Raw genomic sequence first — 26,737 nt, forward strand, 5'->3', positions numbered from 1 at the left:
TCCATGAGGATTATTAATCATGAAACCAAATGCTTATATCCCTCTGAAACGTAAGACACTGATAGAAGAGCCAATCTCCATGAAGCTTTCCCCTCATTTGCCCTCAACTGGCCAATCGGCTTTTCGTCTCCACACCAGATAAAATCAACTCACTTGCTGTGGATCCACCATAGTATAGATACTGTCTTGTAGGCCAATATCTCCCATCATCTCCTAATTCCCTGGACATGAATCAAAATGACAACCTTGCCAATGTGTCTAGAGGTTCTAGACACGGAAACAAGACATTGTGCTACTACACTGTTGCTTCATGTGGGTCCGTAGTGGTGCCAAGGTACACTGGGCTGTGAAGCTTGCGGGCTCCTTCTCTTCTGATGTGTCTGCCAGGTTTGTTTATTCTCCACACATTCTGAAGAGGATTTAAGTGACAAATTACCCTTGTAACATTGTGATGTGAAGGTGAATTATTGTGGAGGCCAGTAAAATGTTTGCAGGCTGACAAGATTCTTTTTTTAAACTAGTCCACAGAAATCTTTTAAAAAAAAAATCTTTGGTGCTACCAGAGGCACCATATGGAGAAATTACTCTCATGAAGCTCCAAAGCTACTGTATTTATGTTATCATTTGTTCAAAGGAACAAAAACCTACACCTTAAGCTGAAAACAGGAAGTCACCCACTAATTCCCTGAAAGAACTTAACTTTGATTTCACAGAACACATCATAGTGATTATAGCTCTCTTGACTATGGGTGAGAAGAACAGACAGAATTGTGAGGGAGCCATGCCAAGAGACATATACTAAGCAATGACAGCAGGATTTCTGTTCAGTATACCAGCTTGACATTAGCTGGCAAGGGTGGCCTGGCAGGTTGCTTTGTCAAAGAGTCATTTATTAGTCACAAAATCTACAAGGCTGCATCCCTGAGAGCAGGAGAGAGAAAGCAGCAGGCCTCCAAAGCACCTGCTTTGGGGTAAACAACTCAAAGATGATGGGAAGGGGAAGACACCTCCCACAGAGACTGCGGTAGTGTCACAGACAATACAGCCTAACCATGCTCCATGGTGTAAATGAGCTGAGAGTTGTCATAGGCAGAGGAGTCAGAACCCAGACTAGCAAGCTCTGAAGAGGACAGCTGCAGCCCCAACAGAAAGGAAAAACATTTTACAATCCTTTTTCATTATAATACTACCACACAAAAGTAGTTTGAAACATACAAGGAACAAATAAAAGTTTATGATAAACCAGTATTGAGTCAGCAAATATTCCTTGATCCACTTCTAAGTACCAGGCTGTTTTTTAGATCATGGTGATGGGAAGGTCACTAACCAGCTCTCTTTGAACTTGAACTGCACGAGAGGGAACAGAGGTGAATGATCGCAAAGAGGAGAAGGTTGTCACTTTCTAGGCTGGGGACCAGAGAGAAATGAACGTGTTCTCTGAAAGCAGAATAGGAGAGAACCTGGTCAGGCTCAGCAGGTGGGGATGTGAGGAGCAGGGTCTGAGGAAGGCTTTTTTTGGGGGGGTGACCCTTAAACAGAGATCTGAGGAACTGATCAGTCAAAAGAGAGTTGGAGAATCAGCCAGGCAGAAAGAATAACATGCACAAAGCCCCTTGGTTTTGTGAGGTTCAGAGACAACAAAGAAAAGCCAATGTGAATAGAGCACAAAGAGGATATGCACATGGGACTAGAGAAGCAGAGCCAGAGTACACAGGACACTGCTAACTTTCATATAAGTCCTTCAGATACCTGTGTTTGTGTATATATGTATTTATGTGTATGCATATTGGATGCACATGTTAATACATGTGAATACATGCATGTAACCATTACCATCAAATTTTAGTTTTCCTCAGGAAAGCATTCAGCTGTAGGAGGACTTTTCTTTTCCACCCATCAGTTCACAAATAACTGACATGGAGACTCAATATTAATTACAAATACTCAGCCAGTAGCTCAGGCTTATTACTAGCTAACTCTTGACATTTTAAATTAATTACTAATCTACACTTTGCCATGTGGCTTGGTACCTTTTTCCAGTACAACTTGTCCATCTTGCTTCTCTCTGCATCTTCTCCCTACTCCTCTGACTCACCCTTCTTCTACTCAGCATTTTCAGTTTGGCTCTCCAGTCTAACCTTATCCTGTCCAGCTGTTGGTCAGTCAGCTTCTTAATTAAACCAATCACAGTGACATAGATTTACACCATACAAAGGAATAGTCCACATTCAGCAATTAATACATTTGCCTTCTACAAGTAACAGTTTTATTTCATACCTACCAGCATTCATTACTATTTATCTTAACATTTAATAAGCAAAAACATCACTTAAATTTTGACACAACTGGGAATAAATATTATTGCCCATTCTTTTTTTATTTTGTGCTCACTTCACAGAAAGGGCTTCCAACTTACTGAACAATAAACAACATAGTTGACATGTGAATTCAAGTAGCCGAAGATAGCTCTGTTGAAAGCATTCTATTTAGACATTCAGTCTATAGAATGTTTACTTCCTTCCTACTCATTCCTGAAAAATGGCATTGTTATATGAAGCAATCAGTTGGATTAGTATTACGTGCTAGTTTTAATTTATGTAGTGGCATTTCATTTGTATTTTAATAAACAAAGCTTGCCTGAAGATCAGAGAGTAAAACAGCTCCACTGGTCAGCCTTATAGACCTGGCAGGGGTAACACACACCTTTAATCCCAGAAGCCACACTAGTCGCCATAGAACTGGGTGGTGCATGCCTTTTATCCCAGCCCTAGAGAGGATTATAAAACAGGAGGAGATAACTCTCAGTCTTAGTCTCATTCTGAGATTCTTGGAGGCAGGATCACCATTTTGGACTGAGCCTAACAGCCAGTGGCTGGCTCTTTTGCTTTTCTGACCTTCAAGGTGAACCCCGATTTCTCTCTCTGAGTTTTAAATTAATTGCACTTCAAGATGACACAGAGACAGAATTCAGCAAAAGAGAAAAGTTTTCTAAGAGTGTTTGAATTTTTTTTTAAAAAGAATTTTCTGTACTTGACAGGGAATGAGTTAATGTTAAAGAAGTAAGGAATGATGGACCTACATCTTGTGTCAAGCAGGAACCCAGGGAAAGATGGGGAAGTAGCTTGGTTCCAAACTTGGCAGCTTCACCAGCCTGTTTGTGGAGAGCTGTGCTCACTTCGACATATCTTGTGTGAAGACTCTCTGATTTCCTGTCTATCCTTGCATCTATTCTGTACGACAGATTTTGATATCTGAAATCAGCTCTGTGACAGAAGGTATGTGCTTGATGTAAGGGCTTATGCATATGTTATAGACATTTAGTTTCCTCTGGGAATAAGATCACATATGAGGGCTCACAGAAGTTACATCTGTTGAGAGGGATGAGTTGTAGATGTGGAGAGGGGAGAATTGCCTAATTTTCTCCATATGGACATGAGAATCTTGTCAGTGATGGTCAGAAGGGACCCAGTCTAGAATCTGCTGTACCCACACTGGAGTGAAGGTAGCTGGAGAACCTTATGACTCAGCAAGTTCAGAAAGACTTGAACGCCCACTCATCAACCACTAAGCCTCACATGCTCTTTCTCTATATAATTGGTTTGGACCACAGTATAATAAAACATTCATCCTGCTTAAGTTTCCTGTCTGAGCTCACTAGATGAGATGGTGGTACTACCCTGTCTTGGTCTACCCTAGAATTCTCTTCTTTTGTCTGACACTGTGTGTGCTTCAATGTCATATTGAGGTAGCAGAGCCAAATATGGCTTCTGTGAACGTCTTTCCTGCTCAATCACAGAGGGCCCAGTACAGAAGGGCATGATAATTTGGTTACTGTTTGCCTTTGATAGTTTGAAGTTCTAAATGATTTCTGAGCAATAGACTTCACATTTGCACTTTGCACGGGACGCCACACATTTTGTAGTAGGTCCTAGGCATGTCCTGTTACTAAACACATTGTTTCCAAACTGAAAATATTTGAACTTTAGGTGATTAATAGTATAATGTATGGTTATGGTATACATAACAGTATAATGTATGTATAGTATAGTGTATGGTTATATCACCTCTGTGATACAGTCTTTTAAGAGCTTCAATTTCTTACATTATATGCCTACATTACAGTTTGACTTCTCTTTCTAAGTTTATAATAATAATATGACAGAGCACTTAACTGTCTGTGCAGCATAATACATCAGCATCACTATATGGGCATACATATTTTCCTTTTGTGCATATTTTTACTGCTTAATGAAGACTTTGTTTCCCTACAATTCAGTCAGGAAAAAAAAATATCAGTTAATAAAAGCTTGTCTCTGTGTGAGAATCAGTTGTCTGATTTCTATGCCTCCTTAATCTGTATACACTATTCTCTAGTCATGGCTACTGAGGTCTTACCCACAGTGTTCCTTCCACTTATCACTGTGTTCATGTAACAGATACATATTTTAACTATAAAACTTTATGAAAATAACTTCTTGGGAGAGTCTATGAATTCTCACACCATTTTTATCCTTACCCTTGTCATCTTCTTCCTATAATAATTTTATATACCATCACCAGGCATAAATAAAATTCTAGAAATATGGTGAGTGGAAATTCTGTTTACCCATGTGTACACCAAGATGTAGAAGTTCATATATGGAAGCTTCATTTAAGATAGGGCTGATAGAAAGGCTGAGTAAAAGCAGCTTCTTCATAACCATGAGGACCCAAGTTCAAATTCACATAATCCATGCAAAATCAGTCAACCAATCAACCAACCACAGCCAGATGAGCATGGCTTGGTGCACACATATAACCCTAGCACTGTAAGGAGCAAAAGCTGGAGGATTGTGGGTCTTTCTGGCAGCTAGGCTCTGAAAGTTCTCTGAAAGAAACTGTTTCAAAGGAAAAGGGAGGAGGGTGATAGAATAAGATACCCAACGTCCTCCTTTTTTAATTCTGTACAAATAGATGCACACATTCACAAACACACATGTACACACATGACACACATTCTGTACATTCATATATATATTACATATGTAAGTGTGCATAAACAAAACATACAAATAAAGTGTCAAAATAGAGAACCCAACTTAACAACCTAAAGCATTTCAGAAGTGTTCTGATGTCTGTACCTAGATTGAATTGTGTATGAAGTATAAAAAGGGATGGATAGATGCGCAGAGGAATGGACAGAGGTCACATCTGTAACCAAGCAAATATAATGAAATGTTTCTTAAAAAGAAGACAGGTGGTAGGGCTAGATTCTCTGTCTGTCTGTCTGTCTGTCTGTCTGTCTGTCTCTCTCTCTCTCTTTCTCTCTCTATGTTTAAAAACTGAGAAAATTTAATAGAGTGATAGTCAGTAGTATGTTTGTTTACATTATCTGGGAAAATAATCAGGAAATGTAAAAAAATTAAGATTCTTGCCTTCCTGTAGGAATCAGTTCTGATAATACTGAGTCTACCTGCTAAAGGGTGGATGGAGATGACGTAAGCTGCCTTTGCAAAGAACATGAACTCCCAAGGTCAACGAGGGCTCTAATACTGTTGTGGTCCCTATTCTGTTGCTTTGCATCTTTTCTGGGTTCAGGTTTCTCATATGACCCCCACAGACATTTGATTTCCAACCACTATTATAAATCTATATGTGGCAAACGTCACCGAGTCTCCATCACCACCATGGACCGCGGCTCCATACCTTCCACGAGATGGGTAAGGTCCTAGGGGCTAAACCCAAGACACAGACACACACATACAGAGAGTCCGGGTCATTCGCCAAGAGGTGAATGCCAGTTTATTCAGCTTAATCCAGGGTTAATATACTCTTTTGCCCCAGTAAAGGAAACCCCTCCTAGCCAGAGGGGGTTGGGGAAGCTGGCGCTGTGTGAGAGCTTCTCCACAGGCAGGTGGGCGAGGGGTGCAGGGCAGTGTCAGACAGGTTAGTGGGACCTTGGCATCGTGGGCTCTCCAGGGCAGGTTGAGAAATTACCATTTTAAAGCAATATAAAGGCCTACGGCTATTTTACCAGGCTAGAGCAGAACAAGCAGGGAACTAGCAGGGAGCTTTAGCTGGTTAGCCAAAACAGTCCTTGATTTGCATCCCAGGGAGCAAGGGAAGGCCCGGGCCCTACATGTATACACACCAGTAGATTGGTTATGGAATAGTACAATTAATTATAATTCATTTCCAGAATTTTTTAAAAAATACGAAGTCTCTAAAATTATCTCTCGGAAGTATCTATAAATTTCTTGAAATTATACGCAAAGTATGGTGCTTATGTCTCTATGATTCTGGGAAGATAGTTCATGGATTTTTATTGTTTTTTTTTAAAAAGAGATAAAGAAATTCAAGAACAAGAACCACCATAAGTTAGGAAGTACAGTAACAGGTTTCAAATTATTCAAAATTTGAATCACTATCTACACTTAATCAATGAAGCACAGTCTTATACTTGATAATAAGGCACCTTTGTGCCTTCTCCAGGCATGTGTCTATGAGTGTGAGAGAGGGAGGAAGAGAAGTGTGTAAGGGAAAAGGAGACGGGTGAGGAAGGGAGAGGAGGGTCTAGACAGTAAGGTAAGATTTACTGAAGGCAAAGGACCAGTGTAGTATACTGCCAGACTCGGTGGCCTGAGAGGTCTTTTTCATTGGCATACTCAAAAGCTAATGACTGTTCCTTTACTTCTTAGACTATTTCAGATCTTCAGGTGGACAGTCACTGGCGATCCTCCAGACACTCCCATTTTGCCGCTTTTAGTTTCATTCCGTTTAAGTTCAGCCATGAAGTTTGAGTCTGGACTCATACATTGATGCTCTCTGTTCCAATCAAGGACTTACTGTTTCATGTATTTTGGGGTGGTGGTGGTTTTGTTTTATTTTTCGCAAACTTCATCCATGGCCAGAACCAAAGCAAAAACTCACATCTTAAACAAAAATTTGAAATGACTCTTCTTCTCTTATACAGGAAGAATCTCTCTGGATCCAATAAACTGATCAGACTGTATTATATGGTTGTTGCAGGACATTTGATCACACTGTGTGAAAATGTGTTTTACCTCACCTGCCTAAGGTACCTGATTGGTTTGATAAAGAGCCGAATGGCCAATAGCTAGGCAAGAAGAGGACTTCTGGGCAGAAAGAGGAACTCAGAAGGATGAATCTAGGCACATGGATTTTGCTAGCAAGGCACTGAGGGGGTCTGGCATACAGAATGGAGGAGAGATGAAAAGCCATGTGGCTGAATGCAGATTAATAAAAACAGGCTAATTTCAGTTGTAAGAGTTAGCTGGTACCAAGCCTAAACTAAAGGCCAAGTTTTCATAATTGATAAGTCTCCATGTCATTATTTGGGGACTGGTGGTCCAAAGAAAGACCAGTGAGAAAGCTTGCTACATAAGCCCATATCTAGGGCTTGTAGCAGTCACCGTAACTCTCAGACAGACCTTTCATCGAACCTACTAAGCGTTTCTGTAAATTTCACATCATCATCCTTTTGCCTTTCTCGTATACTAAAAAGGAAGCTAGCTTCGGGAAAACGGATGTCTGGTCATCTAAACAACCACAGCAGAACCCATTTATCCCCTAAACATGCATCCCCTAGCCATCCCCCAAATTTGCCAACTCAGGTAAACTCCTTCTCAAATTCCTTTATTTGATTTCCTATGGGCAGGAAGTTAAACGAAGATGCTAGGGAAGATCTCTTGTGCTTGCACTACTCAGATGCGTCTTATTTCCAGTGTCTTCTCTGTGTATCAGGAGGCTGCTTAACAATTCCCTGACCTCTACATGCCAGATGCCAGGAACACCACCCACCAAATAGCTGTAAAAACCAAAATCGTCTCTAGATGTTGTGAAACATGAACAGGTTCATTTCATCCTATACCAAGTCTTCTTTACCTTTTCTTTTTATTTAATCTTTGTGCCTTTCATATCATGCATCTTGGTCCCATTCATTTCCCATTCCTGTGTATCTGTCCTCTGTCCTTGCCATGCCCCAAAATCAAATTTAAGAGAAAAAGAAAAAGAAACAAAAGGGGGATCTCATCATGGAGGCTGTAGTGTGGCATACTGAGTCATGCAGTGAACCCTTTTGTCCATATATCTTTACTTCCTATGACAACTCTTAGAGCAGTGGTTCTCAGCCTGTGGGTCACGATGCCTTTGGAGCCATGTATTAGATATTTACATTACAACTTATAACAGTAGCAAAATTAAAGCTATATAGTAGCCACAAAATAATTTAGGTTTAGGTGTCACTATAACATGAGGAACTGTATTACAGGGTTACAGCATTAGGAAGGTTGAGAATGAATCCTGCTGAATCCAGAACACAGAAACTGGAGCCAAAGTCTTGCTGTTATCGATTTTCAGACAGGAGTGCATTCCATCCCACACCAGCCTCTCCAAAATACATACTAAAATACCACTAGGCCAAGGTTCTTTAAATGTTCTTTATGAGAATCCTTATTCTGAGAGACCAGAACACACAAAGTGCCAGATTGTTTTCTTCTTGAATGGACATACTGTGGCAGTGTTTTGGCTTCACCTCAGAACACCCAGTTACTCACCAACAGATATCAATGCTACTTTTTGGGTTTTAGGGGAGATTTCACAACAGAGCTTCATTAAGACAAGGTGCACAGCTTCGTTTTTCTTTACACAGAAGCGTCTAATGGCTGGATTCTGGAGTCCTGTGAGGTGTAATGATGATCTGAGCCAAGAAAACGATGGTGACTACAGGGCTGGAACTTATGACTCCCTGTGGATCAGATGAAACAGGAGCCGGAGCGAGGCACACTAGCCAGGATCTGTGCTTCCCTGCCATCCACGCTGGTTTGTAGCTTAGCTCTCCGTGACACTGAAGCATCTCTCGTGGCATCGGCAGGACAGCGGGTGACACTAAATATGACCACTAACAAAAGGATGCTTCACAGTGTACCATCAGCCCCTGACGTGTGTCTCCAGTGATGAGCCAGGGTAAAAGAAGAAATCAGACACACAAGATGGAAGGAAGGAAAGAGGGCGGGTGTTACTGCTATAGAGCCAGTAGACCTGGGAAAATGAAGCCCATGAACCAGGCCGACTAAAGTCTCCTGCAGTATCCAGCTTTGTGCTGTCTCTGATAATTTATAATCTGAGGGTTAGGAAGAATCGCCTGAGTAGTGTTGAATCACAAGGACAAGCTGCACATGACAAAACATGTTTTTTTTCCATAAAGACATGTAAACAGATAACAATAGCCAGTTGTCATGAATAATCTGAAGTGAACCTACTCTTAGCTACTACAGCTGCCAGGAACACAAAAACACATTCCAAGAACACATTCTATATTTTTGAAGAAACTGAGGTCACACAACTCTTGTCTTGTTTTTCTTAGAGTTTTCACACAAGAACTCAGAGTTCTCATATGACTCCATTCTTGGACTATGTTCTGATGAAAGGAAGGAGGGAAGGAGAGAAGGAAAGAAGAAATGAAGACAGAAAGAAAAAAGAAGGAAGGAAAGAAGGAAGGAAGGGAAAAGGGAAGGAAGGAGTGAGGCAGATTAGTATTTGATTTGATTATGAAATGTCCCTACAGGCTCGTGGGAAGTTGTTGAACTTATAGGAGGTGACTAGGGTAGAGGACATGGGTTGTGAATGTAGGACTCAAGATTTATAGCCCATCCTTGCTTCCACTTATTCTCTCTGCTTCCTAATCACTGAGATGCTGCCACAAACTGAGCCGGATTAAGACCATCTAGCTACCACGTGTTGGCTGCTAAGATAGAAGAATCCTTCTAAACTGTACGCCAAGCAAACAAATAAACAAGCAAATATCTTCATTACGTTAGCCATGCCCAGTGTTTCATCATAACAAGCATCACAACTACCACATCCAGATGCACAGGTGGAGGGAGCTAGAACTAGGCTCACCACATGTCTCTTACTAAGTCTTTGCAGTTTTTGTCTGTGCTGGTTCAGTCATTTGATTTCTATGCTGGGGCAGAGAATCACTGGGCCTGTGTCAGATGGTATAGGTTGGATACCCAGCAAGTCTGGAATACAGAATGGAAGAAGTAGAGCTGATATGTGATGTTCTTTTACCACAGTATGCCCTTTACTGGTTCTAGGTTTAGCTCCAGCTATTTGTACATCACTGGTTTAGAGCAATATCCCTCGATTAATTACTCCTAATAGTTTAAATTGCGAGGAAGGATAAATACTTCAGATGTTATATCTTCACCGTGTTAAGCCTCTTTATATCAAGGAATCAGGCAATGTGGGTAAAGTGGAGCCTACTCATTTTGTTTTGCTTTTTAAAACTTGCCCTCATAAGCTGATTGGTTTAGCTCCAGCAAGCTAAGAGTCTAAGAGAGCTGACACACTTCTTGTCAGCTGAGTGGGTTCTTTGAGGAATGGCCTAAGATGGAGACTGTAAGATTTTTCAAGGTCCCACATACGCAAATGGCACACATATAAAGTTAGTAGCTGTGCTAACATGTAAGTAAGCAAAAATCGCTTTTAAAAGACCATATACAGAAGGTTAGAAAGTCCCACCACTGCACTTTAACCACAGAACTAAAGTTTTTACATCGATATTATCGGGAACACTTGATTTTCTGTCTCTTCTATCTTCGCTATAACGTATAGAATGAATCCACTCTTGTTGTCGGGGTTTCTGTCCCTTCTGGTTTTCACAATTGTTGAGTCCCAAAGAAATCACACAGAGGTCTACATTAGTTATAAACTGATTGGCCCATTAGCTCAGGCTTCTTAACAATTCTTATAACTTATATTAGCCCATTATTCTATATGTTAGCCACATCGCTCAGTACATTTTTCAGCGGGGCAATCACATCTTGCTTCTTCTGTGGCTGGACAGGACTGCAGCGGAATGAGCTTCCTCCTTCCCAGAATTCTCCTGTTCTCCTTGACCTGCCTCTACTTCCTGCCTGGTTGTCCCACCTGCACTTCCTGCCTGGCTACTGGCCAATCAGCGTTTGTTTAAAAATATAATTGACAGAATACAGACCATGGTCCTACACCATGAAAGACTCTGGTCTTTCAGCACTCAGAAACCTAGGCTCTGCAGGGAGTGAGATCTGGAGGATGCAGCCTTCTATTGGACGCCCAGGGGTTTTCCCATTCTACTGACCTTCCAGGTGAACTCTCAGCTGGCTTCCCCAAACCTTCACAAAGAAGATCCTGAATATGGAGCATAATGTACGAATAAAGTCCCTTAATGCACAATAAAGTCCCTTGGTGGTGGCGGTGGGGTGACTCATGACACTTTTAGGTTGAAGAGGTCACTTGTGCTAGTTTGGTTTATTTGTGTGGCCACACTTGAAACTTTTTTTTTTTTGTAAGTTTAGTGGTGAGCTTAATATTTTTAAATTTCTTTCAATTTTAGGAAAAAGAAAAACAAATACAACAACCAGATTCCAAGTAACTATGGATCCGTAATTAGAGAACAAACTGCATCTTAGACACCTAGTATGTATTTGGAGTAAGGACTGGAGGCAAGGTAATCCAACTGGGTTACAGAAACATTTCCCAGAACCCTAAGAACGGATGTTCTCATCCAGAGAGCCTGAGAAAATAGCCCCTCAATTAAGATTAACATCAGAGCACACAGAGAATAATGGCTTCATTGAAAATCCAATTATAAGCCAAACTCTTTCTCTCTGACTGGAAATGACTCCTTAGTCTCATGAAACTTTTGACATCAGTGAGTGAAGGGCAGGAAAAAAAGCACAGACGAGACGTGCCCCATACTTAAGAGCAGATCATATAAGACCGCTGTCATCGTTTCAAGATAGGAGAAAAATCCAATTGGCGAAAACTAGACGTTGGATTTTTTGTGTGTTTGTACGTCAAAGAAGGTCCCAAGAGATCTTGAAACTGTCTGATCAGAGAGAATGTAGTTTAAGTCCTTGATTTTAGAGTCATCTTGGGATTTTCCTATTGTCTAGTTCTCTATATCAAGGCCTCCCCATTTTAGTCTTGGGCGTATATCTGTGATTTAAGATGATCCGCCTTGGTCACAAGTGCATTTGTCTCTTTGCAGTTCACCCTCACCCTTCATGGAGGCAGAGACTTGATAACAAGCTGGCTCAGCCATTTCAAAACTCTGCTATCACATTTACACACACACACACACACACACACACACACACACACACACACACATCTAACAGAAGTGAACACATACTGCACATACTGAATGTTAACAGAGCAGCCCTTTCCCAGAGCCTACTCAGGACAGACCAATTTAAACACAATTGCCCAGCACATACTATAGATTCTATCCAGGAAAGCATGAAAGATGAAAGCAAGGCAGAAGGCAGAAGCCATGTGCAGATTCAGGTACACTGAGGACAGCATTCAGCATATTCTTTCATCAAACTGGGTTCTATAACTACGTTCTGACATCCAACAAGAAAAAAATATGCCTTCTAACTGAATGTAAATGTTTGGCCCAGGAGGCACAAAATTATATCCAAGAAGAATCTAAGGAACAAAATGCACTGTATATTCCTGCAAATTAACCTGCAAATGTACCATTTAGGTCTCTAAAGCAATCTCAAACCAGTGACTATTATTCTTAAAGGACCCCAGATCCCTATGACTTGCTATTGCAAAGTACCATAGTGGTGTGGAATATTATTTTAGCTAGACAAAGATGTGTTATGTTTGTTACTGCTGTCTTTGTTAATGATGGAAAGATGTGATACATTTGTTTATGCTGCAACTGTTCAATTGTGAAAAGATGGTTCACTTTGTCTGCCTAAGGCACCTGATTGGTCTAATAAAAAGCTGAACAGTCAATAGCTAGGCAGGAGAGGGATAGGCTGGGCTAGTGGGCAGAGAGAATAAATATGAGGAACAATCTAGGCTTGAGAAGAAGGAGGAGAGAACAAGGGAGAAAGTGGGAGACATTCCCCGGGACCAGAAGCCAGGCAGCTGTCAGTCAGCCAGACATGAGAAGCAGTCAAAGTAAGAGAAACAGAAGGAAAGAAAAGTAAAACCCCCTGAGGCAAAACCTAGATGAAGAGAAACAGGTTAAGGTGTAAGAGCTGGAAGGACAAGCATAAGAAAGGCCTAGCATTCATAACTAACGAGAAGTCTCCAGGTCTTGATTTGGGAGCTGGTTGGTGGCCCCAAAGAAAAAGCCCGGTATTCCACAGGCCTAGTAGGTTAGAACTAGCAGACAACAGTTTTCAGAGTCTGGGTAATCCAAATCAAGGAACCAGCAAGTTCAGAACCTAAGGATAACTCTGCAGTTCATGTGGGAAGGGTAAGGGTGGAGACATGTGTAGAGGACTACACGCTCACAGACAAGCATTGGGGAAACCAGGAATTGATAGGGGAGTTCAGCCAATCATATTCTGTTTTTGGGGCGTGCCACCCTCAGGCAAAAGCCTGCCTATAAACCTAGCAAGTGCGCTCTGCTAGCTCTCTTTTTCGCCTGGCTCCTGTGTCCAGACGGATCATTTGGATTCTGGTGTAAGCTGTTGTAAGTCTTACTTCTGTTTATTAAAGCTGCATATTTTGTATCAAAATAGTCTGGGGACTTTTCTTTACCAATCTCCCTGCGGCTACAAGGAATGGTAAGCACAAAGGCTTGTCCATTCAGCAGAAGGGGTGTGCATCTTCTTTCTACCAAGAAGTCTGGGAATGGATGTTAGTAACGAGGTAATCTTTACTCTTCTGTGGAGCCAGACCTCACTTGAATCCCGGTTATTCTGAGCATTGTTTCTATCAATGCTACCCACCCATATGACCTTTCACAGACCTGTGCAGATCTGTAAGACCTGGGATTTGAGGGCCTGAAAGAATGGGCAGACTGCGGGCTACTGCTGTAGACAGCCTTACTTCAGTTTCAGTGGGCTTTTACACACGAATGTAACAAAGAAAGCCATGATCCAAGGAAGATCGTTTGCATTTAGAAAATTATTATCGAGAAAGCATGCAAATAAAAGCTAGTTAGCATATACAAAATACTGACAGAGCAGGTCACACTAAGAACTTTCTCAGGACAGACAACTGTTGCGCAGGAACACCATGACGAAGAACAACACGGGGAGGAAAGGGTTTATTTCACTCACACTTCCATGTAACAGTTCATCAGCAGAAGCAGTGAGGGCAGGAACTCAAGGAGGGCAGGAACCCGGAGGCAGGAACCCGGAGGCAGGAACCCGGAGGCAGGAACCCGGAGGCAGGAACCCGGAGGCAGGAGCCCGGAGGCAGGAGCTGATGCAGAGGCCATGGAAGAGTGCTGCCCGCTGACTTTCTTCCCATGGGCTGCTCAGTCTGCTCACTTATAGAACTCAGGATCACTAGCCCAGGGATGGCACCACCCACAATGGCTTGGGCCCTCCCACATCAATCACTAATTAAGGAAATGCCCGACAGGCTTTCCTACAGCCCAGTCTCATAAGGAATTTTCTCAATTATGACTACTTTCTTGCCAATGACTCTAGCTCATGGGTCAAGCTGACACACAACTGCCAACCCAGCATAGAAGGTCTCAGGCCTGGGCCCTGTCCTGGAAGGAACCAGAAGAAACTCAGGGTTCCCACAATAGACTTGTCTTAATTCAGAAGACCTTCTGAATCTCTAGGTACAGCTCCCCTTGGTATCTAGACAGTTCCTTCACCTCACCCAATTCTCTCTTATAATACCACCTTGTCAGCGAATGCTCCTGCCCAGCACCCCTACCCCAGCTACCTAACTTGGCTCTATCTCATAGCAGCTTCTGATCTTTGTATATCCAATTGTCTGCTTACCAGCTATGATTTGGGAAGAATTTGGTCTCTTTTCTTCTACCCTAATTAAAATTTTTAGAATAGTGGATAGCCCAAGAATGTTGTTCGATAATTTTTTTCAAGTTATTGACTGAATTCATGGATAATGAATAATTTGAATTATTAGAAAGCAGAGAAAGAATCATCCAGGAACGACATCTAATTGATCTTCCCTTCTTCAACTTGCTAGTTGGATCAAGCCCGCTGAAGTGGCACAGCGCTTTCATTTCATTTGGCCACAAGAGGGCGCTGCTGGTCAGTTTTTGTTTTGTTTTAAAGTTTGTGCGTGCCATAGTCAAAATCCAGAGGCTATTCACACTTTTTTAGGCCCCAGAAAGGAAACCTGAGATAGGATCATGTCTGCAGCCAAAACAAAAACAAACAAACAAACAAAAAAAGCAATGTTATGCCTTTACCTCAATGTGGTTGAACAAAACCGTTAAAATATCAAGAATGAGCCCTAAATGAGAAACTCCCGCCCCAGGAAGCAAGAGTATGTGGAATGCGCCAAAAGATAGCGCCAAAAAGAGGCTCCTGTGCTGTGGGAGCTTAGTTGTCGCCCCTAGGTGTGCTGGGAAAGGGGTCACTCGTCCTCTTCCTAAGTCCCGCTTTGTAATGTCACTTTGGTAAGCAGCTGTGTGATGTCTGGTCGGAAATAAAGATGACACCTGTCTCAAGGTCCGAGCACTTAGGAACGACAACAGAGGATATAAGACAGGGGGACTACACGAAACCCAGAGAAGGGTCTAGGAGGTTTTGGTAGAAGGTGGGAATGGCCGTCTCCAGTTAGAAGGAATTAGAGGGTAGGATTTTATAATAAAAAATATTTGCTTAGCTGTATCTTAAAGTACACATCTTTATTTGGTTGTATTTACAAGAGTTTTATAAATTTTGCTTCTATTAACACTTGAATTTGCTTTTTTGAATTATTTAAGAATGAGTAATTACCTCATTAGGAAAAAGGTTGTATCTGTTATAACCCCACTTTTTAAAAATAGCACAAAGCACAAAGAGCCATAGGGAGAGAGTGTTGGTTAATGTAAGACTTAAAGTCATCCACGAAGTCTAGCTCCATGGACGCCCTCTTGCATGCCTCCCTAAAGGACTGAGACTCTAGAAAATTAACATGTGATTTTATTTTTTGTTTAATAAAATGAAACAGAAAGTGGAGGTCCCAGAGGAGTTTTCATTTTTGTTTTGTCTGAAGAGAACAGAGAATTTGTGACTACATAGAAAGGCCTCAGGATGCACAGACCAACACAGTGAACTCTGATCAAACGCATTCTGTATTCGCAGAGAGACACGCTAGGAGAGAGTTACATATAAAACTCAGCTGTCACATAGAGGCCCTGAGTCACCACCATTTCCTTCCTGCCCCACACCACCAACTCAGGGCCATAACCACAGCCCCTCCATTGTGGGTACAATGGGAGGCCTGGCGGGTCGCCTGCCACTAGTGTGGTAGAACGTCTTCCACCTCTAGTGTAAGGAAGGGTAACAGTATGTCCCTCAGCCACTTCAGCGTGCTTCTGCTCATCAGCATGGGCAGAGTGTCCACGAGGAAGTCCGGGTTTATATAATGCAGGTGGAAGATCATGCAACCCAGTAGCCGAAGGAAGACCACGATCATGAAGAAGAGGTAGTGGAAGTGCCTGCAGAGAGAAACTCATCATGAACATCCGGGAACAGAACAACTTACCATCAGGCAATGGGGAATGAACTTGTAAACAGATGGTGGGTTGCTTCCTTTTGGCAAAGCTGTCAGGGGTACTTGGGGGGTAGCGGGTAGAGATGGTGAATGCAGATAACAGAAAACCTGCAATTTAGTGGTCAAGTATTGAACATTTCCAAAGGAACAGATGACCTTCTGGGACTCTACATGGGGCAGGCCTTTTGGAGGTTAACTGTAAAAGTTTAAGTTTGTGAGCCTCGTGGCCATGGTGTTCTTTATGTCTCCTATAGCAAGTAATTCTAGAAAACTGAAGCTAACTCTCCTGATTTCAAAAAGTTGAGAAAAGAAAAGACAGAATGCAAGTGATTTTCCCCCTATAATTTCTCAGCCCACAGTAAAACAGCAATGAAAGTTCATGCACCCTGTCCTCCTTTTTCAAGAAGGTAGCAAAGGTTTGGAATGCCAGCATCTGAAAAGCCAAAAGGGAGCACACTGTGGGGACACAGAGGAATGGAAATGAAATGTAACCTACAGCTTTCATCCCGAGTTTCTCGGAAGGAGCCACTAATTCCTCCAGCTATTTAGAGCCATGTAATTCTTCTGTCCTAACTCTGTAGATAGAAACTCTGCTCAGGGAACTCTGGGACCGCATAACTCTCTGTCTGATGCCAACACTCATTCTTCTGGCCTGTATCAAGTCAACTGCACAGCAAATGTGGCCTGGACCAACTAGGTCAGGGGCACAATTCTGCCACTTACCTAACCAAAAACTTCCTCTTCTGCTTCTTAATGATGTTCTTCTCCTGTGGAAAGTAACGAACATGGTAACTATGTGTGGCCAGAATCTCAAAGAAAAGTGGCGCATGAGTGGGAGTGGGAGGGGGATGCTACAAGGAGAGACTTCACAGTTAGGTCGGCCATCTTTGTTTTCTGGCTCCACCTTTTCCCATGCCATGATGCCATGGTGGAGTGCCAGGCAACAGAAACTCACTTTCTATCTCTAGGAATTTTTAAAAGGAGGAGGGGTGTGAGAGAGACGTCCCAGGTAGCAGAAAGGCTAGAGAAAAGTCCAAGTGTGGTCAGGTAGAACTCACCATGTTGCTCTGAATGGTCTCTACCAGAGTAGCCCCAGGTTTCACTTTTTGGGAAGAGTCATTCTGGGCTTTGGACCTGCATTTAAAACAACAAGAAAGACCAAAGCCACTTATCATTTGAGACAACCCAAGGAACTGCTGTAAGAGCTTTCCTAAGTCATGAAATACCCGTGACATGCCCAAAAAAAGCACACAAAGACATTGGGAAACGTGACTGATTCTTTTCCAATTATTTTCAGATTTATCATACAATTGGATGGCTTTTTCTCACACACACTTTATTATAACTTCTTCCAATTTATTCCTCTTTCCACCTGACATCTTGGTGCCTCTTGCTTCCTCTCTGATTGATTCCCTTTCTCCCCACAAGGGTCTCCATGTCACATGTATCTTTTCTTTTCATTAGCAGGGGGATAGTGAGGACTGAATCGAGGACCTTACGTGTCCTAGGCAAATACTGTGCCACTAAGCTTCATCCCAGCCCCATTCTGTCCCGGTCAGGGTTTCTGTTGCTGTAATGACCGTAAGGAGCTTGAGGAATAATATGCGTCCACATCACTGATCGTGACTGAAGGAAGTCAAGACAGGAACTCAGACAGGGCAGGAGCTGATGCGGAAGCCATCGAGGAGGGCTGCTTACTGGCTTGCTCCTCCAGGCTTGTTCAGTCTGCTTTCTAATAGAACCCAGGACCACCAACCAAAGGATGGCACCACCCAAAATGGGCTGAGCCCTCTACCATCAATCACTCATTAAGAAAATGCCCTAAGATTTGCCTACAGCCTGACGTCATGGAGGAATCTTCTCATTTGGGTTCCCTCCTCTCCAATTACTCTGGCTTGTGTCAAGTTGACGTAAAACTGACCAGCACACATTCCATTATTTACAGAAAGATGATCTGGATCTAAACTTGGCCTAAATCTCTGGTTGACTTTCAAACTGAACTTCTCAGAGCAGTCGGTGAACATCCCTACTTAGGTTGTAAGATCTGACTGGAATTTGGTGTTGGTGGCCCACGCCTTTAATCACAGAACTCAGGAGGCAGAGGCAGGCAGTTCTCTGTGAGTTTAAGATCAGCCTGGTCTACAAGAACTAGTTCCAGGACAGCTCCAAAGCTATAAAGAAACTCTGTCTCGAAAAACTAAAAAATGACACCCCAAAACTTCTGAAGTCTGGATCTTTTTCTTCCTAGTGACCTAAATTCTATTTTTTTCCCCTCCGAGTTTAAACTGCTCCATCCATACAATACACACAAGGTTTGGCTTGACATCAGGCCACAAGGCATCACATTGGGAAAAACAACTTCTGTCATTCTCCTCTTCAACCACCAACTCTTCTCTAACATCTGCCTGCTGTTCTCCTCTCCTCAAAGCCTTCTGGTCATGGTTAGTTTATTTGTTTTACTTAGAGTTGTTTCCTGCTACAGAATTAATCCAGTAAGCTTATCCAGCACTTTCATGGGTATTTCTTCTTATAGTAATCGATCAGGGTGTAAAAGGAGAATTGGCACTGGCTCGTGGCTCTTCCGTGATGAAGTAGTTTGTGTCAGACCAGTCCACTTCCAAAAGTAACTATAAAACTGGGAAAAATACACCACTGACTCCATTGGAGACGGCAGTCAGGGGTCAAAGAGAAGCAAGCCCTCAAGTCAAGAGAAGCACAGAGAGGAGCTCCTCTTCGCCAAGGCTCTCCTTGTGGTCCAAGCAGACAACACGACATCAACTGGCTGATGTTGTGCAGAGGGCAAGGCAACCGAATGGGCTTCCCTGGTAATGTGGGAGCTGGCTCCTAGCGATCCGTGTGTAATCAAGACTCAAAAACAATCAGCAGCACTAATGGATACAATTCAGTTTATCAAAGCCTATGCAGCTCTGCAATGTAGCAGTTATCAACCGTAAAACCAAGTGAGCAGAACACTTACAACAGCAAAAACTATCCGCAGTGACACCAGTTGTTCTAAAGCTCTGCCCTGCAGGGAACTGCCTGGGGCAGGCACTGCAGGCCACCAGGGGGCGTCCTTCCCCACACTTACATTTCTTTTTCAAGCAGCATCACTTCTTGTTCCTTCTCCATCTCCCTCAGAATTTCCTGGTATTTCTTTCCGGGGCGGGAGGGGCATCACAAAGAGAATTTGTGTTTTTATTTCAAAGTCACCGACCGGAATCTCGCACTAAAATGAATTCCTAACGTTCCAAATACCTTTTCACGTCAAGGTGCATAAAGTAAGGGGCATAAAAATAAAAAATCAGAGGTGCTAGTGACAGGAGGGGCTTCTAGAGCAAAAGTTCCTCTTGTAGGCCTTGCTTGTACACCCAGATCTGACCTGGACTAACGAAGTTTCCAGAGCCTGTAACCTGGCTCCCTGAAGCCTCGGTGTCCTCCCCAGAACCCCTTATACTTACTAGACAAATGGGTTTGGCACATTGTCTAAGAGCACTCATATTTGATGACCATTCTGTTGAATAAAAGGCATTTTCCCATGCAGATGGAGCATACTAACACTAACACTAACACTATCACTAAAGGCTTTCTCCTGACTCTGGGAGATCTGCCTCCATTCTGACTTCCCCCGGAACATTGTACCTTTATGTAGTGAGCCTGGTCTTCACAAAGCTGATGTACAGACTGGTAGTCACTTTGCATCTAGAAAAAGAAGAAAGCACACGTACCCCATGAGTTGAGTCAGTACCAAGCTCTGGCAGTTTCCCTGGGAACCTGCCTGGTACATTGGACATGTGGTCCGTTACTTAGCAACTCCTTACTTGAAGGGAAACAACCACCTTGCAAAAGGTGACCTCACCATTCAGGCATAAGGCCCAGTTTTGAGTGTGAAAAGGGGAAAACTTCCCCTTTCTTTCCCTATGCCTCTCTGGGAAACAGGAGGGAATGCAGTATGACTTTTAGATTTGAGATACTACAAGGTAGCTGGGGCAGATGAATGTTTTAAAAATGTTAAGGCCAGTATTTAATGGAAACGTTTTTCTACCTGTCTTGTGAGTCAGAAATTCACTTGCCGGGTTTTCCTGCCTCACCCTTCCCATACCAGGAAAGCTTTCTAAGACCCTCGGGCTTTCCCCCGTGTTTATGCCCTAGGTAGACAGTGGAAAAGGCACCGATCTAATCAAACCTTGGCTATTTCCTTCTCTTGTTGTGCACAGGACTTGCTTGACTTCCGTAGTTTCACCTAGGGAGGATGGTGGTAGCAGCAGAAAGTGAACAGCATTGCTTTGTGCAGGGACAACGCAAGGTAGCAGAAAGCAAACTCAGAGTGGCTACGGCGTAGTGAGGACAAATGACAGCTAAGCGAGGATGTGGCCTTCACCCGTTTTGTAGATGAGAAGAAAAAGGCAAAGATAAGCTGTATGCACAACCACGTCTCAGAATGGCAGATCTGACATTTAAGCCTTGGTGGGCAGACTCTCCAGTGAGCCCGGCCACTCTCCTTCCTCCTACTGACCACAGCCCATCAGCCCTTGTCTCCCATTCTTTTAGGATGGTGCGTGCACGCTGTCTAATCACAGGAGGGTCTTAGGAGAGAGCCCACTTTTTCAGAGGAAAGCAGACATGTGGGGCTTTTGACAGAGGGCTCAGCCAAATGGCACACCTGCCCCCTAAACCGGCAGAGTAAGTAAGCTTTGCCCCCAATTTGAGTTCATTCCACTTGTCCACTTAACAAACACCCTTAGACATCTGCTATGTGCTAAAATGTTCTAGACATTGGAGTGCAAATGATATAGTTTTACAAATTAATATTCTCAGTGGCTATACTTTCTAGTAGAGGAAAATACAGAATTAAATTTGAAAATAAGATGTACTCAATGAGCCACAGCTTGGCGAACCTTATAAGATCATTGATACATCCTTATATAACTGTGAAAACTAGCATTTTTTCCCTACTTGAATGTCTGTATTTGTGTTGTCCTCATTTAGTTATAAACTTCTTCAGGGAAGACTCCGGTGCATTTTTGGAAGGTGTTTCATTAACTGATGAGATGCTTGAGCCATTCCCTCCACCTGAAGGCAAGGTAGGCCCCTCTGCTTCTAGCATGCACAGGAATGTAAAGATGCACCCTGGTAATAAAGGATGCCAGCTCTTCTCTAAGGCACAAATGGACAAGCCTAGGTTACACCTAGGAGAGACTATGGAAGGAGTCTCCCAGAACCCAGGGCTGATATGTGTGCCACACTCTCCCCCAGTGTGCTATTCCTACTCACCTTCAATTCTGCTATTTTCTTTTTCAGGGTTTCTGGATCATGGCTAGGATTCTTAAGTTCTGTTGAAATCTGAAACATCATTCCAATAACAGAACTGATCAAGGCAAACAGATGAGCTCGGATAAAGTTAGACTGGGGTCTTCGCTAGCAGACCGGGGTGGGTACCAACTTGGGTACTGAAGCATCTTAGACGGAAACATGTCTCCTTTAACCCTGTGGAAGTTGCCTAACTCCATGCTAAGTGGACAGACTTTTATTCTTTTAAATTCATATTTATTTGTTGTTGTGCGTGCGTGCGTGTGTGTGTGTGTGTGTGTGTGTGTGTGTGTGTGTGTGTGTAGGTATGTGCACACGAGTGCAACTGTCTTTGGCACCCAGAACAGGATGTCAAATCTCTTGGAGCTTGGCATAGAAGTGGTTGTGAACCACTTGACCTGGGCACTGGGAACAGAACTCAGGCTGTCTGCCAGTGTATGTGTTTTTAACTACTGAGCCCTGAGTGGACATCCTTTTCTGTGCCCAAGACCGCCATAGCTCCTCAGCGAGGAGAGGGGAACGGACACAGCAGGAGTGGGGGAGGAGTGGCAAGTCATCACTCGCTTTGCCGTTTGTTCTTCTCCCCATGGCCTGCCCTGAGCAGAGGACAAAGGCTGGTGTATTGGTGTCTGTTTGAAGTCTCTGAAGGTGATCGGGGTGTGAGTACAGAAATTTTACTGCCTTCTCCTTGTTTTTCTGACTAGAGAGTTTAGTACAATAACAACTCTATTAGGATTCTTTAGAAATCAGTCATATTTTAAGGATGGACTCCGAGTGTCTGAAAAATTTCTTCATTTGTGTGCAGTATATCACTTATATTTTATATGGTTACATATAATTATTAAAGATATATACATATATATATATATATGTATATATATATATATATATATATATATATATAGTATATATCTGACTATCCTCCCAGAACTCACCTCTTATATCTCCTGCCCATTCCATCACCTTTTTTTGTAATGACAATGTTGTAGGAAATGGGGTACCTTACGCCCCTGGGGTATCTCCTTACCCTATCCTGAAGTTGCATGATTTTTTCCCTTAGGGTCTTATTCTTTTCCTCCTGTAGGAAGAAGGAAATAAAGGAAACAAACGGATTCTGCTCTCAACATTTTCTTTTACCAAGGCAACATAAATCATATGTAGGGATCAATGGTCAAGTTAAATGAAAAAGTACACCCTGGTCCAATGTGGGGCATCTGGGAGAGAGCCAAGGTCTTGTCCCCATGCCTAGCGCCTCTGCCACAGCACTCGCCCAAGCAGCTGTGACTTCTGTAGCCACAGAGGCAGAGCCCACGAGGAGCCTCTTGGGAAGAGAAAAGAAGGAGGAGCGCAGAAGCCATCGAAGGGTCTCTGAGAAATCTTCTCACCAGCTTTGCTGTCTCCAGCTCCAGGTCCTTCAGGGCGTTCTCCTTCTGTATTGCAATCTCAGTGAACTCTTCCGTCTCTGGGACTCTCTCAGTGGACAAGGCAATTTCTCTTTCAAGACTGAAAAACAGTTAACTCAGGTGTGGCTCAGTCCTTAGGAAGCTGCTGCCAAAACTACACCACCAACATCTCAGGTTGACAGTTGCAATGAAATGTCAACTAAATGAAAAAATTGAATGCAAAGGTCTATGCCAAAGCCTTCTGAGGGCATCACAGTTCGTGTTCCAGGATTTAAATAACACACTGAGTTTTCCATGAGGGAAGTGAACTCCCCACAGCACCCCCCTCCACTTCCCTCTAATCTGTGGACATGACTCGAGGGACTTCACCTTCACCAAGAGCAAAGCCTGACCTTTGAATAGATTTCTCTTTCTTTTGAATCTGTCTGAGAAGAATCTGATTGGCCTCGTCCAGCCTCTGCAGATCCTTTTCAAGGTTCAAATTCAGGTAGTTGAGATGCTGTTTTGTGGCTTCTAAAGTCGATATTTCTGTTATCCCAAGCCTATAGGAAAAGTGGCTTCAGAACTGAACTCAAATCAACAGCTCTGACATCTCACTCTTCAGTCTCCTGCTGTTTATGTGCCTAGTTAATTCATAATAAACCAATTTCTAAGTTTGTATGTATGTCATGACACATTTTAATTTTAAATATTAAAAGTGATACTAGAATGCAAATATTTTGTGAGCAAAAGGAAAAATCACACACACACACACACACACACACACATTTATATAAATGGTTGTACTCTAACTTGTTCCCTTCCAAAATTTTTACACAAAGAATATGGAATCGTAGCAACACCTACAAGGCATTTACAGATTAGAAAATGAAAGAAATTTCTTAAGTCTTTTGTCACAAACTTGAATACTTTCTGTTTAGTCTGTCAGAGCCCTCAGGTGGGAGGAAATAAGGGAGGGGACTAGATCTTTCCCCTACACCAGGCTAGTGTTCTGGGAGACTGGGTAGCTTTTGCAGAAAGTCCCACCATGTTCCATTGATAAAGGAAAAATGGAACTGAAATTTCTACTCAGATTCTCTCAGGCTTGAGGAGGAATGTCCTTCACAACTGTGGTCTGGATCGCAGGAAGCTTCTAGAGCAGTTGTCCTTCTGGCTCACTATTGTATTACTTACCCATCATCCAATGGGTTCTGTACAATGTCTTCCATCGTTGGCTTCCTAGATGTGAATACAGACATCTGTCACAAAAAATGAAAGTCCTACTATCTAGCATGTCATTACCCAGAAAGGAGCTGGCAAACATAGGACACTCTTTGGGCAAGACAGAGTCAAGCTGTAACCTTCTGTATGCTCTCACTCAGGTTCAACATTTTATACAAACTAAATTTCAGCAAACTAGATCATAGCCTGGTTTTGGGATCTCAGAACCAATCATGTTGGATGTAGAAATCTTCTAAATTTCTTCTATTCTGATCCTTTCCCTTTCTTGCCTGGTAGGTAAAAATTTCAGGGACAGTGATAGACTCGTGTATGCCTATTGCCAAATACAAAAAAAAAAAATTCTAACTCAAACCCCCAGGAAACAAAACAGAATAAACAAGAACCCCAAACAAAACAAAGAATGGAGAAATCAGTTGCCTGATTTCTATTAGCCTATTACTAAATGCCCTTCCCCCTTCACATTCCACCTTTGCTTTGAAGCTCTTCATTTTAAATACATTTTGAAGTTCCCGCCTCCTTCCCTTTAATCATTTCTGCTCCATTTTCCTTTTCTTCCAGAAATCTCTCCACCCACAAGAAATCCCAAACGGTGCTACTACCTTTTTGAACACAACTTTCTCTTTTCAACGGAGAGTTCTTCTGTTTCAAACAGATTCTCTTTCCAGCTAGCTGCCAGGACTGTCACTCAAGGGGTTGCCTTGCTGACTGAGTCTCCACCTGTAACTGAGCTGGTTTCTCTGGCTGGGTGGGGCAGCATGTCATAGTGGGATAGTGACATCGCCTTGTCATGCCAGTAGCGAAGTGAGAGAGGCCAGCATTTCAGGGCAGCTCAGGTGCCTTATGAAACCAGAATAGGGCCTGGAGCACAGGTCTGGGCACAGCTCAGACACCTTCTGCTCTATGGAGCACGTTCACATCCCAAATCTCTAGAGCCAGCGGTGGTTATGATCACTCTCATCTCTCTTCCAAGATCTCCGTGGGGCACGTTCACAAGTTATTGCAGTTAAACTCAAAATGCGCATCTCCACTGAGTTAGTCAAAGGATATGCGGTAGGAAAGTCAGATAGTAGGCCAGAAGAATCTGAATGGTGTCTGACCCTTTGCTCTTACCACATGGGGCTTTTGGAGCTGTAAAGCTTATCCTCCCGCCCCCAACTGGTCCTCTAGCTCATGGGGAAAGAAGAGTGAGATGTTCGTGTGGTGGCAGAAATACAAGAAAATGAGAAGGCAAAACAGGAAGGGAAAAAGAGGAGAGTTCTGTCCAGAGCCCCAGCTCCTCTGCGTACTCCTGTTGAATTCCCTCTTCATTATTTTTTTGAGGTCTGAAATTAGTGCAAGAGTAGATGAGGTTCAACAAACATCAGTGTCACCTTGGCAAGCATCCTAGGAGTCTTCTCTAGACTAAGACAGGCAGGATACGGAAATGTAGAAATATCAATAGAGTATAAGCTAGGCATGCTCCTGTAAACCAAGTCCCACCTATTCTGTTCTCCATGATCAAATCAAACCTATTAGAGGCAAACTGTAGCAACGTCCAGGCCTTGGAAAAGTCTGTGGCATCACTCTGTCCAGGAAGGTGCCCCTCACGCAGTGACCTCTGTAACCTCATTGCCCCTTCTCCAGTCAGCTCACACACTGCTACACGGGCATGCTCCCAGATACCAAACACCAGTCCCAGCAGAATTAAGTCCTTCACTCCATTTTCCTGTTTTGTTATTTTGCATTATTTTCAGCCTGGTTTCCATCCTACAGTCAGGTCAAAGGCTGGCCCCTTGAGTGTGTTTTCAACATTCATTTTTCTATCCCTGCCTAGGTGGGCTTCAGGGTTCTGTTCAGACAAAATTCAACATGGCAGGAACATTTTAAGTATAAATGGATGAATAAATAATTTATATCATTCCTGTTATCTAAAACAGAAGAACAGGATTCTTTGGTTCCTTCTCCTTCTAACACACCTAAGACTGGCTCACCCATACAGCCACATGAGTACATGCTGCTTATGGATAGTGTGTCATGGCAGAATCCTCACTGGATAGCCACATCTTTTAGACACCACTGGTTGACAAGCTGTAATGGAAATATTTTTTCCCACTACACTGCATCTTCTCTTTAAGGACAGTACAAATTCATGTTCTCTGTGAAATATTCTGTAATGAATCATTCTTAGCTCATTACCTCAAAGAAATCATGTATATTTTGTGTGAGAACATATTTTCCTTTGAAACCAAGAAGCTCAAAGCCACACATGAAACTCCAAATATTTACTGCTGTGCTTTATTCTCTCCTTCTCTGTGAGATCTGGGGATAGAATTTAAGTTTTCACG

The 26,737-nt window shown here is 42.8% G+C and overlaps 1 protein-coding gene across 4 annotated transcripts; it reads right to left on the bottom strand.

Moving 5' to 3' along the window:
• Window positions 1–16,098: 16,098 nt before the first annotated feature.
• Window positions 16,099–25,131, bottom strand: LOC125416835 (transmembrane and coiled-coil domain-containing protein 5B-like). 4 transcript variants are annotated; one of them, XM_087911307.1, is made up of 12 exons: window positions 25,013–25,131; window positions 24,366–24,410; window positions 23,585–23,734; window positions 23,175–23,292; window positions 22,817–22,867; window positions 21,754–21,822; window positions 20,666–20,722; window positions 20,122–20,181; window positions 19,571–19,635; window positions 17,541–17,616; window positions 17,206–17,249; window positions 16,099–16,426 (listed from the first exon to the last, which is right to left on the bottom strand). In XM_087911307.1, the coding sequence occupies exons 2-12, from the start codon at window positions 24,398–24,400 to the stop codon at window positions 16,228–16,230; spliced, it is 924 nt and encodes a 307-aa protein (XP_087767433.1). In that variant the 5' UTR covers window positions 24,401–24,410; window positions 25,013–25,131; the 3' UTR covers window positions 16,099–16,227. The 4 variants fall into 4 exon arrangements, with proteins under 4 accessions (XP_087767433.1, XP_087767435.1, XP_087767434.1 ...); XM_087911309.1 differs by lacking the exon at window positions 23,585–23,734; XM_087911308.1 differs by lacking the exon at window positions 21,754–21,822.
• Window positions 25,132–26,737: the final 1,606 nt, after the last annotated feature.

Source organism: Myodes glareolus, chromosome 10 (genome assembly GCF_982192425.1).
Source record: "Myodes glareolus chromosome 10, mMyoGla1.1, whole genome shotgun sequence".
Classification (NCBI taxonomy): Eukaryota; Metazoa; Chordata; class Mammalia; order Rodentia; family Cricetidae; genus Myodes; species Myodes glareolus.